This window comes from Haliotis asinina, chromosome 6, assembly GCF_037392515.1.
Source record: "Haliotis asinina isolate JCU_RB_2024 chromosome 6, JCU_Hal_asi_v2, whole genome shotgun sequence".
Taxonomy (NCBI): Eukaryota; Metazoa; Mollusca; class Gastropoda; order Lepetellida; family Haliotidae; genus Haliotis; species Haliotis asinina.
Genome location: NC_090285.1, coordinates 62494071 through 62509826, shown reverse-complemented (window position 1 = coordinate 62509826; position 15756 = coordinate 62494071). Strand labels below are relative to the sequence as shown.

At 39.3% G+C, this 15756-nt stretch overlaps 1 protein-coding gene across 3 annotated transcripts; it reads left to right on the top strand.

Annotated features, from left to right (window-relative positions):
• Nucleotides 1-205: 205 nt before the first annotated feature.
• LOC137286989 (organic cation transporter protein-like) lies at nt 206-15637 on the top strand. 3 transcript variants are annotated; one of them, XM_067819064.1, is made up of 12 exons: nt 206-284; nt 5435-5586; nt 6449-6689; nt 7406-7509; nt 8009-8163; nt 8426-8591; nt 8932-9147; nt 9775-10001; nt 12011-12192; nt 12617-12768; nt 13926-14015; nt 14201-15637. In XM_067819064.1, the coding sequence occupies exons 2-11, from the start codon at nt 5441-5443 to the stop codon at nt 14011-14013; spliced, it is 1677 nt and encodes a 558-aa protein (XP_067675165.1). In that variant the 5' UTR covers nt 206-284; nt 5435-5440; the 3' UTR covers nt 14014-14015; nt 14201-15637. The 3 variants fall into 3 exon arrangements, with proteins under 3 accessions (XP_067675165.1, XP_067675163.1, XP_067675164.1); XM_067819062.1 differs by lacking the exon at nt 206-284 and adding an exon at nt 4106-4238; XM_067819063.1 differs by lacking the exon at nt 206-284 and adding an exon at nt 4106-4238 and having other exon boundaries at nt 14198-14273.
• Nucleotides 15638-15756: the final 119 nt, after the last annotated feature.

The window sequence follows — 15756 nt, the reverse complement described above, 5'->3', positions numbered from 1 at the left end:
GGGAACCAACAGCAAACCAAGAAACGGACTTCTACAGATAGTTTACTGTAGGAGGCTGTACAAAGAGATGGCAAATGGCATGCGTCGTGACGTCTGTTACCATGTGGGCAGAGGAGAATGGCACAGTGACGTCAATATAATAAGACAGGTTGGACACTGAGCGAGTGGTGCGCACTTTTAGTGACGGAAGCCAGACCACGCCACTCAACAGTGTCGTACGAGCCTACGCTGTCGTTTGGTGAAGTTGTATTTAGAGAAGTGGACTGAGACAGACTAAACACTATGTGAGTATACTAGCGTTCATATGTGAATGTACATGACTGGAATACGGTTTGTTAGGAGACCAGGTCGCCCGAGCACTCGGTCTTTGATTTAGCATCCTGCATCCACATCCTGCAAGCGAGTGGAGCATCAGAGCTATCATCTCCGTGGACAGTGTGGAACGACCACATTCAATAGACAATTGACAGTTGGGTTTACTGTAGCCCAGTTGCCATTTAAGAGAATAGTATCGTAATAATTTCATTTCATTTTATATCTTTACATGTATATTTTTCAGAACCCACAGGATATGATACAGTAAAATCGTCAGTTCCGTTTTCAGTATTCTTAAGTCAATAAAAGTATATAATTGTTCTTTTTGTGGTATCTATAAAATAATTATGACTGTGACAAGGTGCCCTTTTCTGTTTTTGTATAATTTACAATGCCTCACATTATTGTGTTACATGTCAATAGATCCAATAGATGTCAATATATTTGTAGCAATCAACCAATAAAGCGACCATACATGTCAGTGATATCCGATGATTTACAGTTTGTGATTGCAATAGTTGAAGCTTTATTTGCTTATTAAAATAATGAATTCTCCCTTAATATCAAACGTCAGCATATACACCCGCAGTTGGAAATATTGTCTGCCACGTCCACAATATTCAGATGCATTTGTTCTGTGTGCGTGAATTATTCATGACAGGTAGCAAAACCTCCTTGCTTTCATCAAACATTCACTTCAGTGCAAAACGTTTGTCACATTGTCGTGTTATAAAAATACTGTAATAATCCACACATGTTCCAAGAAAAATTGTACATTCTGTGTGCACATTCTGTGGTTCATGGCAATCGTTTTAATTAAATCTTGCTACAGTAAAAGGCACATAATGTGGATGAAATGTTTATGTCATCCATATTACTTACCTTTTCCTTCAATGTCAACTTCTAAATACCTATCAAGAATCAAATCTTGTACAATAATGTTCAATCTGTCTCGCATTTATCTAAATTATATCATATAAGGGACTACACTTTGAAGGACATTTGAGTCATGTTCTAAGACTTAAAAATATGTTTTGACAAACTCAGTGCCAAAATAATCCGAAAATGTTCATATATACAACATGTGCCTAGTCGTGTACAAGTGAGTGAGTGAGTTTAGGCTTACGCCGCACTCAGCAATATTCCAGCTATATGGCGGCGGTCTGTAAATAATCGAGTCTTGACTAGACTATCCAGTGATCAACAGCATGAGCATCGATCTGCGCAATTGGGAACTGATGACATGTGTCAACCAAGTCAACGAGCCTGACCACCCGATGCCGTTAGTCGCCTCTTACGACCAGCATAGTCGCCCTTTATGGCAAGCATGGGTCGCTGGAAGCCTATTCGACCTTCACGAGTCAGTCTTGTACAAAGTACATTAACATGAACACTTACATATTAGATTGTTAAATATCGCAGCATCGCATATCACTTTTGATAAACATACTAGAGTAAACACACATGAAAAGCCTCACGACAACAAGTGGAGGACATTTGACTTGTACCGTGTGATCCAGTGCTGTTTGTTTTAGGTGAATAAATTCTGAAAGTATTGGTTACACATATTCAGATAGGACAGAGTTACATAAACACCTGGTGTCGTCATTGCATCATACTGATTAATAAACTCACGTCCTTGACATAGTAGGAATATTTGCCTTTAATCACGTCTTGTAGCTATTGAAGCGAGTATGTTACTTTCTCGATACGTATACCACTAATAGCATGGACATGTTCCATCCACATACAACACAATGGGCATTATTACCAAGACTAAGCCAAGTAAGGCGCTTGAAGATTAATAGTTGTATGATTTATCCCACTGGACACCAACTTTCTGCCGCGTGATCACTCGCATAAGCTCATACCACATATATTGTGCTTCACCGTGGCACAAGACAGAATTCTAAGAAACTCACTGAAGTCCAGCTACCAAACACAGTCACACATTTAAGGAATCTCAGCAGCCAACCTTGGCCAACGTTGCCAATTCAAGACAATAGCAAGCACTACCTCATTTTTCACAGCCTCAATCAGAGTCGTTGCCATGACAACTTGAAATTCTTTCTGGTCAAATCGTAAACTATCAGTTAATACCATTTCATCACTGTACCTACCTACGTCCTCAGATAGGTGAGAACATATTGTCAAAGACATAAACAAAGCAGAATGTGTTTGTGAATGATGTGATAATGGTGTAAAAAAATCCAAGATTGAAGTTGCTGATTCGGCGGTCTCATGTTATGTTAGTAGTAGCGCTCATACATTGCTACTGATGGTAGGCTGGCTCATATGAGGTAAGAAGTTATATCCCTTGATCAGTCAATGACGCACAATAATAACATAGACCTGTCGAGTGTCCGTCAGCGTTTCATATTTTAGTTGCATTCTTTTGGTGTCAAACAACAAGTGACAAGTGACAAGTGACAAGTTTATTTGCATTTAAGGCCTCATGGCGCATAATGATAGGATACAATCAACACTATACAGTGTGCTAGATAGCATGGTCCACAATACAGGACTACTCAACAGGAAGCATTTCCTTGATGAGACAATCCTATTTCCATCGGTTGAATAGAATATGTTGGTGACATCAATGAAACAAAATGTGTCCTAGGATGGATTGTTATTATATTGTTACATATGTTCGCTAATTTAATTATATAACAGAAGGAAATAAATTGTTATCAACAGATGTTGCAACATACTTCGAGCATAAAAGATGCTTGTGATATTCTAATCAACATAACAGCTAAACTCAATTTATGCGATGCACAACAAAATACAAGCAGTGTCTTAAGAGATCATTTGACTGGAACAGCTATAAGGGATACATACCCCTTACAAGTAACACAGTGCACAAGATGTGTTGATATACAATGCGAGAGTAATTAACATGATACGTTTCTTTGAGGAACAGTAATGCCTCTTCGTAAGAACAGAATTTGCTGTTGACAATAGTGAACTAACGTTTGATATAGATCGTTACAATAATAGCATGGTACTAACTGAGCTCTATATGTCTTACAGAGAGGACATAACAGAGGGGAATGAGATTTATCTTCGACAGATCAGGGAACACACTTCAGGCATAACTGTTGGATTATCTCTCATACACCCAAAACGTTTAGAATGAACACTTTATCTATGCAGTTCACCACGAAATGTACAGCACACTCTCAACACACACTTTACCTGAAACAGTTTTAATACATACTTCTTACAGGTCATAGTGTAGACAAGATATATCAATGTATATTGTTCAACGATTCAAAATGGTACATTTCTATTGAGGAATAAAGACATCCTCCGTATAAGAGCAGAAATTGTCGTCAAACGACTATCTTAATCTTCACTGCAGTCTGATAACAAATTCAGTCTGTTGTTCTATCTAGAGAACGTGTAGACACCCACCCCTATCACACACACACAAAAACAAAACAAAAACCCACTCACCAAACCCCAAACCACAGTTATAACGCCCGCGCTGTCTTACGTCGTGTATAGACTGTTTCAAAAACAAATGATATGTTCATTGCACATGTAAATAGCTGACAACTATCCACTACCGGTCCTTTTGAAATCACAGAGTTTGATAACAATGCAGCCGAGAGGTGTAATGATACGTTTAACATTGTAATATATCATTCGGGAACTGAATGAAATGCATATATTTTATTCCCTTTTCTGTGCGGGCAATTAATTGAATTCATGTTCGGGCATCCAATGGAACATACTACGTGACTCGGCAAACAATTTGCACATTGCAAAATGCTCATTGTCATCTGAGACGAATCTATGTTCACGTTGCATATCAACACGAGACGCCATTTTGAAGTTCGTCGACACTGCCTAACGTGTCAGCGTCCAGTGATTGTGATTCTAGGGAAAGGAATTCTCCTAGTTTTCTCCTATTTGGTGTAAGTAATACTCAATGTTTTTCATTATAATAGGCCTGTATTAATGTATTCGTTCTGATATATGCGACCTGGCTCTGTGCCATGTGTGCCATCCGTTCTGTGTGATTAGGGAAATATGCCATTGCCATCATGATAGGAAAAGATCCATTATCACCGAACTGTTGAATATGCGAGTTCAATATCATCTGCTTATTTATATACAAATATATACTGGATTTGGAAGCTACTATTCTGAACAAAAAAGACAAATTGTAATGTGATATGAAATCAGGTGAATCAACAACTACCAGAGTCAAATATTGAACCATCAACCCACGTCTCAATGTTCTCGCGCACTTGTCTGGTCACGTAAATCTGAGAGTAGTCTTCCTTCCACCGCTGTTACCTTTTCTGCGCAGAAATAAGACAGACGTAAACGGTCAGTATAGTCCTTTTTCCTCCCCTGTCTATGGAGGTATCATCAATGTAAACTTGTTTGGTCCGGAAGAGAAAATGAGATTTAATGTCTATTCTTAATTCTAAGTCGATGTTATTCATCGTTCTTTATCAGTGATACGCTCAGTGTTTGAGTGACGTGATCAGTGACTGGGAAATGTATCTATCTAGAAAGGGATCTATCCTGTACCCCAATCTATTGAAAATACAAATCTAAATGTTACTCGCAATCGACTTTCCTGTCGCTTTCAGTAGCGTAAGTCCCAATGGTCCCGGGCATGGTGATCTACCTTCAATTGCAGCAGCTGGTGATATCCAGTCCGGTTTTTTTTATTATATTGTCTGTATTGTTTGTCAAATTTTAAAGGTTACTTGCTTGTTTTGATTCTCCAACTGTGACAATCTAGTTGCCTTACCGTCCTTTGTCGACAGTTTTGTTATAATTTAACTGACATAATGACTTTTCAAATCACAGAATGGCTGAAGTATTGCCGATGTGACTATACATCAAGACACAACGAAAACTAGACCGATCTTTTATGCACAGTTTTGTGACAAAAGGGACAATGTACACTGGAATCAATCACATTGGAAATATGTAAGGTGGTTTTATTATCTGTTTGATATATTCAATACTTCCATTTCTTATACATTATACATGTATATTTAGACACCTGAAGTTCTTACTCAAGGTTCCTCGTTTAGATCATCAAATGCTACCGCAGTCGAAATATAATGGTTTAATATATATTGGGTTGCAGTTCAAAATGAAGTTCGATGATCTCTTGAGGACAATTGGAGAGTTTGGACCTTATCAGAGGCGACTGTATGTGTTGCTTTGTCTTCCTGCAATATCAATCGCTATCCAGAGCATATCCTTGGTTGTGTTTCTCTTTGCCGTGCCGGAACATCGGTAAGACAAACTTATTGGTATTAGTGTTTTAGTGCTAACATATAGGCTTTGCCATGTTTTCAAGAAATTCGGCTATTTATTTGAAACAGCAACAAAACCCTTTTATATCCGTAGGGTGTTGCCATAGAGTGTTACAATTTGGCTATACTAGTTGCATGTGTTCATGAATCAATATTGATTTTCTTGAAAATATGAGTTGATCCTGCCTAGCCAGTGGCATCCGTCAAACGCGTACAAAGGATATTACCAGTTGATCACTTTCGTCAGAAGAGAGAGAGAGAGAGAGAGAGAGAGAGAGTTTAGTTTTACGCCGCTCTCAACAATATTCCAGCCATATGGCGGTAGTAAATAATCGAATCTGCACCAGAGAATCCAGTGACCAACAACATGAGTATCGGTCTGCGCAACTGGGAACCGATGACATGTGTCAACCAAGTCAGCGAGCCTGACCACCGTATCCCGTTAGTCTTACGACAAGCATAATCGCCTTTTATGAATAGCATGGGTTGCTGAAGATGTATTCTACCCCGGGACCTTCACGGGTCCTATTATCAGAAGAAAACAACAAGTACGTAGGAAGTGTATTAACTTCCTAAATCTTGTCGACAAGAACATAGTTGACTGAACCCAAGCGTTGTTTAGTGGACAATTGGAAAAGGATGAAGTTGCTGAAACATTGCTCGATATAAAGGTAAACACACACACGCACACACACACACACACACGCTCACACGCACACACACTTCCTACGTTACGTAGGACCATCAACCTACGTACGTTCAACCATCGGTATGCCGGATCATGTCTCGTCATGATCATTACAGATGGTGACTTCACTTAACACCTTATGAATATGTTCCAGCTGCGCAGTTCCAGGAGTCACAAATGATACATACGAAGTTCAGGACAAAGGGCATGAATACTTAATCGACCTCAACATACCTCGACTGGCTGATAACGTCTCGTATTCGCCATGTACGGTGTATACAGACGTGACCTTACACCGTGATGACAACCATTCGAGACCTCTCAACAGATACACGGAACCATGCCATTCCTGGGTGTATGATAAGCGTTCCTTCGACACGACCATTGCACAGTCTGTATGTATATCTCATAACATTCATGCATGGTCAATAATTAGTCAGGATTTGCAGGTTCACACGGTCAGTCCCGTCTTGGTGTTGCCCCAACTCCCCGTGATAATGCTGCAATATTGTTAAAAGCGGCGTAAGGTTCAAACGATGAGTATGTCATATACGAGGGAGGATAATACAAGACTCTTAATATAGATGTGCAACGTCTTCCTTATTTACACACGAAATTTCTGGATTAATACTTGCCCTTCATCAGTCGATTGACTATTGCTCTCATTCACCTGATAAAGGGGCAGGTATTAGCCTCAAAACGTGTGTAAATAATAAAGAAGTTACACGTCCATATGAAGTATCTTGTATTACCCTACTAACTTCTGAATGCCTATCAAGCAGGCGAAGAAGGATGGATCCCTGCGTTATAGTAGGATTCGGCTGTGTGCATGCGTGTGTGTGTTGCATGGGTAATTAAATAGGGCCAGGGTGGTACGTGTTAGGGGAGTGCTTCTATCTTGATGGTGCCTTCAGCCCGCAAAGGGGAGTGTTATGAACCTAGAATAAAATCAGTCACAGGTAGTATGGTGAGACGTTTCCACCACTAACATGTATATGTCCCCTCAAATAGCCTGAATAATTGTGGCTTAAAACAACAAACGCACATGGATGAGTATTCGGCTATGACATGTATAATTAACCAACGGGTTACACAATTTTCTTCATTGCAGATGAATATGGTTTGTGACAGGAAATCCTACGTGACACATGGGAAGATGCTGAACATGGCCGGACAAGCGATTGGGGTCGTCGTCAGTGGAGTTCTCTCGGACACGTAACGTTCATATCAACACATGTTTACGTGAAACTAATATAAAAATATATAATACTTGTCTGTGCAGCTAAAATGTAATACTTATGAAAATAGTATAAACACATTTGTATTTTGTCACATATTCACTCGAATATTTGTTTTCCTGTATGCGAATTTGGCTTAAATGGATTGTCTACAACTTACTTTTCGGGACAGATATAATTATGAAGTAAATATCAAGAACGGACCATTGTCCATATTTTTGGGTTGAGACTACTCGGAAGTCACTAGCGAAATAACACGATTTAGGAAAATTCAGCATACAATAAGGAAATACGCCCTCAATTTTATTATGCTTTCTGCTTCCCTTACTTGTTAAAAAAGGCTTGCTTACTTACAAAAATGCCCCATGGCCGGTTTGTTTAGAGACTTATGTTGTGCAAAGAGCTTGTCAAAACGTGTCTTTCCATGCTTAAAGCATTTGATTACATTCCTCGTTCTCATATCACTTGTCTTTCAGCTTTGGTCGCAAGACTGTGATTGTCGTCAGTATGATCCTTACCACAGTACTGAACGTGTCGTTGACTTGGGTCACCAGCTTCTACGCCTTGATCCCACTAGTCATATTGATGACGGCGTGTTCCAGCACTCAGTATCTGGCTAGTTTTGTCTTTGGTAACTGTCTTTTCTCTCATTTGATCGAGCACAGTACGACAACAACGTTTGTTAACAAGTCTTTCAACTGTTTTTAATTCCATTTCTCCTGAGGTTTCGCGTATAAATGAAAGGTCCATCGTCCGTCACATAAACACATCACTCACTCACTCATGCACTTATTACGATCGTCATTGATATTTTGAGTGTTATGTACAAGTACAATTAAGATATGTTTTCTTCTTGTTTGCTCAAAATCAACGTTGTTGTTTGTGCTTGAAAGGTCTTGAATTGGTGGGCCATTCAAAGAGGATGTGGGCGGGAGTAGCCATCAACTTCTTCTGGAGCGCCGGAAACATGATAGTTGCCCTTGCTGCCTTCCTCCTGAGAGACTGGAAGACGAGGCAGCTGGTGCTCGGTGTGCCGTCGTTCATTTTTCTATACTTATTGTAAGTACCTAACCTTAGGTCAGTGTGTATCCTTGTTCCAAATTACAGGTATTACAGCTGCTAAAGATGACGTTTTGCCCATGACCATAATGTCAAAATTTAAATCTCTGAATGTTCTTGTGATGTAATGAAACCTGGGAGTAGAAATAGCGTGATATATGCGTAACTATATATATTTAGAAAGTCAGAATGTTCTTGTGAACCGCACCCATATATATATTCTTCCATACATTCATCTTTGTGATTTTGATCACATGTAAACAAGAGGAAACGTAATCGTTTGGAAAATGGAATCGAACTGTTGCAATGGTAATATGCATATATACTAACATATTTTCAGCTTCATACCAGAGTCGCCCAGATGGCTACTCAGTAAAGGCAAGAACGAAAGAGCAAAGAAAACGTTACGGAAGATAGCTCAATCCAACGGAGTTACTATCAGTGAATACGATTTGGACAGTGTCACAACAAGAGAAGAATCAAAGATAGAATATTTCTGGGAGCTCATTAAATCACCGACCTTATCACGAAGAATTCTGATTTTATTCTATAACTGGTAACGTAATAGTACCCGTCAGATGTTGACTTAAATATTTGTAGACTAGTAATGGTTTTGTGTTTCTTGTAATTATGTTCGAATACTGGTTTAGTCAGATTTTATCATGACTCATAAATGTATACTTACGATGTGTGCCTCTAGTTCTTGTGGAAATGCTTTAACATTTAGTTGCATCTATTTTGAGTACCTCTATTTATGACAGGTTTCACATTTTACAGCATACATTTCGTAAATATTACCTTCATTTGTAAACATGTACGAATGATACTGTTCAGATTCCCGGGTAACACTGTGCACTATATAACCAATCATCCCCTCGTATTCACTGGTTGCAGTATATGATAAAACTGACGCACCTGTTCTTCACACGAGAAGAGCAGTAAATGCACATTCCGGAGATCAACAGATGGTGTGCATATTGTTTTAATGTAAAACCGAAAACGCCAAACACTCTTTGCAGAGTCGATGGACCACAGCGGAATTCCAAGTATGACACAAGAAACATTTGGAAACATAATACTTCCCCTACCCGAAACCTGGTCAACGCTTTATTGTTCATTAATCTGTTCTACATAGAACTGCTATCCCCCAGCACATGATACCTAACATAGTATTTCGTCACAGGTTTGCAGTTGGAATGTGCTTCTACGGCCTCAGCATGAACGTCACCAATCTTTCTGGCAACGTCTACCTCAACTTCTTCCTGTTTGTCTCTGTGGAGGCGTGCGCCTACGTGTTGTGTCTGTTCTTGTTGGATCGAATGGGCAGGAAGTGGATGCTCTGTGGTTCCATGATAGCTGGGGGCGTCGCTTGTCTTCTATCCTTCGTTCCATTTTTAATCTCAAATAATCGTGAGTGCGAAGTTTCGCTGCTTTTCAACAACCAGTGAGTTTGTAGTTATTTCAGCAAAATAACAACTAGACCAATTCATACATACACACTATATATACAAGGTCACACCCGAAAGCATTTTTGTCACATACTCATGTCAGTATTTCTTGTCAGAAAAGTAATTGTCTACGGACAGTCAAGAAAAGGGAAATGACACTGCTAAGGTTTTAAACAATTGAGTGTACAGAAGGATTCCATCTGAACAACTTGACATGCTTATTGTGACATTTTCAAAATAATTACGATTAAAGATACTGTATTAATAAAGCAAGTTTTAGGCATGTTTCAAATAAAATTAGCTGAATTTGTCATTTGCGGCGGAATTCTGTAAAAAGGTTGCCGCGGAATCCAGAGGGAACGCAATGTAGAGAAGTTATTTGTTAGAATGTCATGGCGATGAATACAAAATTGCATGCGTTAAAATTTTGTAATTTGTCTTTCTTGGCCCTGTTTTAGATTTAGTTTAAGTAAAAAACGTCAACGCAAGGATATAACCAGTCTCGATAAGCCGAATTCATTGTCCACTCTTGAAGTCACTTTTATCCAGATACGGTTGTTTCATCGGTACGTTTTCTAGCGTTCATCTGCTACGTGTTATCGTCATTATTCGAAAATCAGTCATGCTTACCAAGATATGCTACTGAAACTATGTTAGGAAATGAAAAGTGGCATTCCATTGCATGTAATAGATAATGTCTTATATAACATAACATGCCTCTTCCTTGTATTACATATCAGTGTCTTATGTTCGGAATCAAAAAGGTGAAACCGTGTACGGCTAGTAATGCAAATATGTCAGATCAATCGGACTACCGGGCTTAACTCCGCGGCGCGTACTTAATTATCTCTGAAACGTCGATGCCTTTGGATCAATCGACTATCAAAAGAACAAATCACAGGGCGTAAATGGCAAAACAGGATCTGGATCGCTGGAACAACCAAGTTTGCGCGAAAGCGGAAACAACTCCTGGCCTGCCCGAAAGTAATGTATTAGGACGTTCTATCACTTAACCCATTAATGATTTTAATGACAAGACAATTTGTTAATTATTCTTCTTTAAAAGAATACATTAACAAGAATGCATTCTACATTCTTAAAACTACCAAATTTATAGCGAGTAAATTGTTTTACGCCGATGTTAGCAATATTCCAGCATGATCACGAAGGGGGACACCAGAAGTGGTCTTCAAACATTGTACCCATATGGGGAATCGAACCCGAGTCTTAAGGGTGACGAGCCCACGCTTTAACCACTTGGCTACCAAACTGCGCATATACCTATGAAGAACGTATCAAGTATTATTTCGAACTCCAATTAATGAATTTCAAAGTTGTTTATTTTCAGTTTCGGATTAAGAAACACATAATAGAAGGACATTACTTTGTCTATTATACGTAGTCATTGAATGGAGAAGCATAAGGATAGAAGGACATTGCATTATCTAATAGTATACGTAGTCATTGGATGGAGAAGCATAAGGATAGAAGGACATTGCATTATCTATTATACGTAGTCATTGGATGGAGAAGCATAAGGATAGAAGGACATTGCATTGTCTATTATACGTAGTCATTGGATGAAGAAGCATAAGGATACAATAGCGCATTGCCGCATTTGTAGTTGCAGTAGACATCATATTCCAAGTGCATCACGCCCCAAACACAAGTAACACGGCACGCAAACGATGACAGTAGGTGTTTCTTGACTGATCAACATTACGTTTCAGGAATATCCAGATACTCGGTTATGCATGTCCATAACCACGCCAGGATGTGGAATATCATTCTGGTTTCTCGAGTTTAGTGGACCTGTGTGCTTTTGGTGTCCATCGTAATAAAATTTGTCAATGAGTATTATACTTTGTTTAGATCAAAATCCAAACCCATGGCAGCCTCATCTTCAAGCTACCATGGGGCATGACTAATAATTGATTTTCTAATCATGAAAATTATACCATGGATTTTCAGCTGAGAAATGGATCATCAACCTGCTAGCCTGTCTTGGTAACACGTGCGTGTCAGCAGGTTTTGCTGCATTGTACGTCTTCACAGGAGAGCTGCTGCCAACAACAGCCAGGAACTCTGGCATTGGTCTGTGTTCCATGTTCTGTCGGGGTGGAAGCCTGGTGTCACCTTACATCAACGACTTGGTACATAAACCTTTACTCACCGTCAAAGAGCACATACTGTTGTTTTCTCCATGAATGTCAAAAAGACGTCTTTCCTTCCTTGGTTTAGGAAATCTGAATATATTTTCAGTAGTTACTAATACTTCGAATGATGGAATTACACAGCAAATTCAGACCTTTTGTCAAGTACATTAATATCATATACAATTACGTGATCCACCTGCAATATATTGGGTATATCCTGTTCCGGTTTTACTATAATGTGTCATTATTTTGATATTCTTATGTCAACTGAGGCAGGTGATGATCATAAAACATTTGATCGAATCTCTAAATTGGAATTGAACATGTTTAAGCTTTAGGGATCAAGGACTTGGCCACCAGTATGTGTAAAGATTATGCAGTTTGAACTGGATATCAACGTCAATTATCTGTGTCTTTTAAGGTAATGCATGTTGATGGCAGATACAAGAAAATAATTCCTACGCTCATCTTTGGAAGCATAACTGCCTTGGCTGGTTTTCTCGCATTGAGACTTCCAGAGACACTGAACAGAAAGCTTCCGGAAAATATACGGGACGCTGAAAACCTAATCACGTAAGTTCTATTTTAACTTTATAGTCTGTATATATGACGACATCCAAATTTCGATAATTTTTTATGTGGTACACTGTGCGGGTCATTGCTATGTTTAGTAACGTTGAAAAATAACACGATACATGTAACTATATATAGAGATGAAGCATCTATAATTTTTATTTTACCGTGACTACGTGAAATACTCCAATTTGATTTTGCAATTAATAAAATTAGACACTATCAGTTTCGAATGAAAATGTGTCTTGATTTCATCATAGCGTCACTGGGCAAGTATAGAACATTTCAGTTTGACCACCAACATGGCTAATATCAACACAATACACGTGGTGGAAATGCTAACAAAACATTTTCTTAAAACTTGAAAAATACAGTTATATAAACAAAAATATCTAACTATCTAGAGTCTTGAAAAATACATCCCTATTTACACAGAATTTACAGAAAAACGTCGGTTACGTTTGCCTACCTGGTAAACGGCATATTTGTTTCCTTACAGAATGTTTTGCTCAGGATGAAATAACAAAAGTAAGCTTCAAACCCATCCTTTGCGTCACACCGACATTTTTATGCGGAAATTCCTAAGATCACAATCAGGCGAAACACATGATTTATGCTACTCAGACTCCATCATGTCGCCCTGCATCGTTAAAAAATACATGTAAAAAAAACGAAACCCCAGAATGCTGCTTTCTGCATGCCAAATTTTCCGCGAGACTATCACTACTGGTGATCCATGTTTGTATACTAGGGCTGGTCAAAGAGTTCTAAGCCTACATAACGTCTAGACTGGTGACACCAATTTAACTTGTGTTGCTGGACAGTGTTCTTCATCAGCATTTTTAGTTATTTTCCTAGTAGATCAACTAGTTCGAAGCAACAGTTCCAACAACACTCCTAAGATTAGTTGGTGTCACCAGTCTAGAAGTTATGTAGGCCTCTTTGACCAGCCCTCATACGCTTAACCATAATGATGTAAACAATTTGCACCGCTGCATGCCAGGATAGGGGCACGTATCCATGATCGAAACTCGACAGTAATAAAAAAAAACATTGATTGGTGAGTTGCAACATTGATTCGTAGGTCGCTCAGAAAAGGATCTGTTAACGTATATCATACGTAGGAGACGTCTCATGCTATATTCTTCTTTCATCAGATATGGTCACACCGTGGACGTGGATGCCCAGAGCATTCGTTCTTTGGACCAGAGACAACGTGAGACGAATATGGACACTTTATTATGATGGTTTGTACTCGGACCCACTCATTTCCACGATATTTGACAACTTAGCGTTTGATATCTTTAGATATGCTTTATACCACCATCATATCTATTCCTCGGGTTGTGTCGTATTCGCAAGGATTTCTATTTTGTGATAAGCGAACAATATGATAGATTAAATACTTTTGCTTTTTGCATTGTTTCAGCAGCTTCCCAAAGACATTTACGACACGCACCTACTTAGCTGCAGATATATTGATCATCTCTAAAGTCTTGGAGGAAGTTGTTTCCTTTCAATTACAGTCTCACATCTCAATTACAGTCTCACATCACTGATCACAGTTTGTCAAAAGTGTACCAATCAGCCTATCGGAAAGGTCATTCAACAGAAACAGCATTAGTACGTGCTCACAACGATATACTAAGAGCTATGGACAAACAAGAAGAAGTAGCACTCCTTGTCATGCTTGACCTCTCAGCGGCCTTTGATTCCATCAGTCATGATATTCTTCTTTCACGTCTACGTCACGCCTTTGGTATCACCGATGTGGGTTTAAAATTGCTTGAATCCTATTTGAATGGCAGGTCAATGTGTGCATGTGTTGACTTTTCTGCGTCAATATCAGTCAATCATGGGGGTCCCACAAGGATCTGCTCTGGGTACTGTTTTCAGTAAATATTCATCCTCTGGGAGATACAATCAAGAGTCACTCACTGCAGTTACATGGTTATGCTGACGATAAGCAGCTGTATAAGCTGTATATAACCATAAGACAGACAGATGTGTCAAATGCAGTCAAAACGATGGAACACTGTATCACTGATGTCCACAAATGGATGAGTGCAAATTGCTTGAAACTGAATAGTGTCAAGAGAGACCTCGTCGTTTTCGGTACACAGAAACAGTTATCCCTCCTGTGAACATTAAAGTAGATTCGGTCCTTGTCAGCCATCATCATATGTCAAGAACCTTGGAGTTATCAGGGACTGCTGGATGTCTAGTAAAACTCGGGCACTCAAAACCGCTCAAACTGCAAGTTACCATCTCAGCAAAATAGGCAAAATCCGCACGTACATTGACACAGACACTTACAGACTCTAATGAATTCCTTTGCCACATCTAGATAAAACTATGGTAACTCCCGTTTGTCCGGATCAACTGTCCTCTCGACCTTCAACGATTCCAAAACAAAAGCAACGTGAACAGTCACACGTACTCGCCCAACTGAACACATCTCACCCATCCTAAGGCAATTCCACTGGTTCCCTGTTAAGCATAGTATCACATTCTTCATCTCCCACACCCCACACTTAATGTGGACTCCTCATTACACTATCTCAAAGACCTTGGTAATCTGTACCAGTCCACAAGAACGCTCAGCTCCTCCACCAAGCAACAACTCTCCATCCATATCTACTCACCTCGCCAAGAATGGCTTCTCTGTGTATGCTCCTCGACTCTGGAACACCAACCCAGTGGACATCAAATCTGTCGATTCTGTTCAGTCCCTCAAAAAGTCTCAAAAACGTTGTTTTTGTTTATCCAATAACTTTTTTCTCTACTGCTTTCCTGAAAAGCGCCGATGAGCAGGCCTAGCTTGCAAACTAGGCACCATACAAGTTAATAAATATCATTATTATACTTACATGCGAACTTCGTTTGTGGTTTCTTCAAGTCTGTGATCTATTAGGAAATTGGTTGTTAATACCGTCAAAAGCAAGCAAGTGCTCCATTTCGGAGGAAGGAGCATTCCACCGATTAACG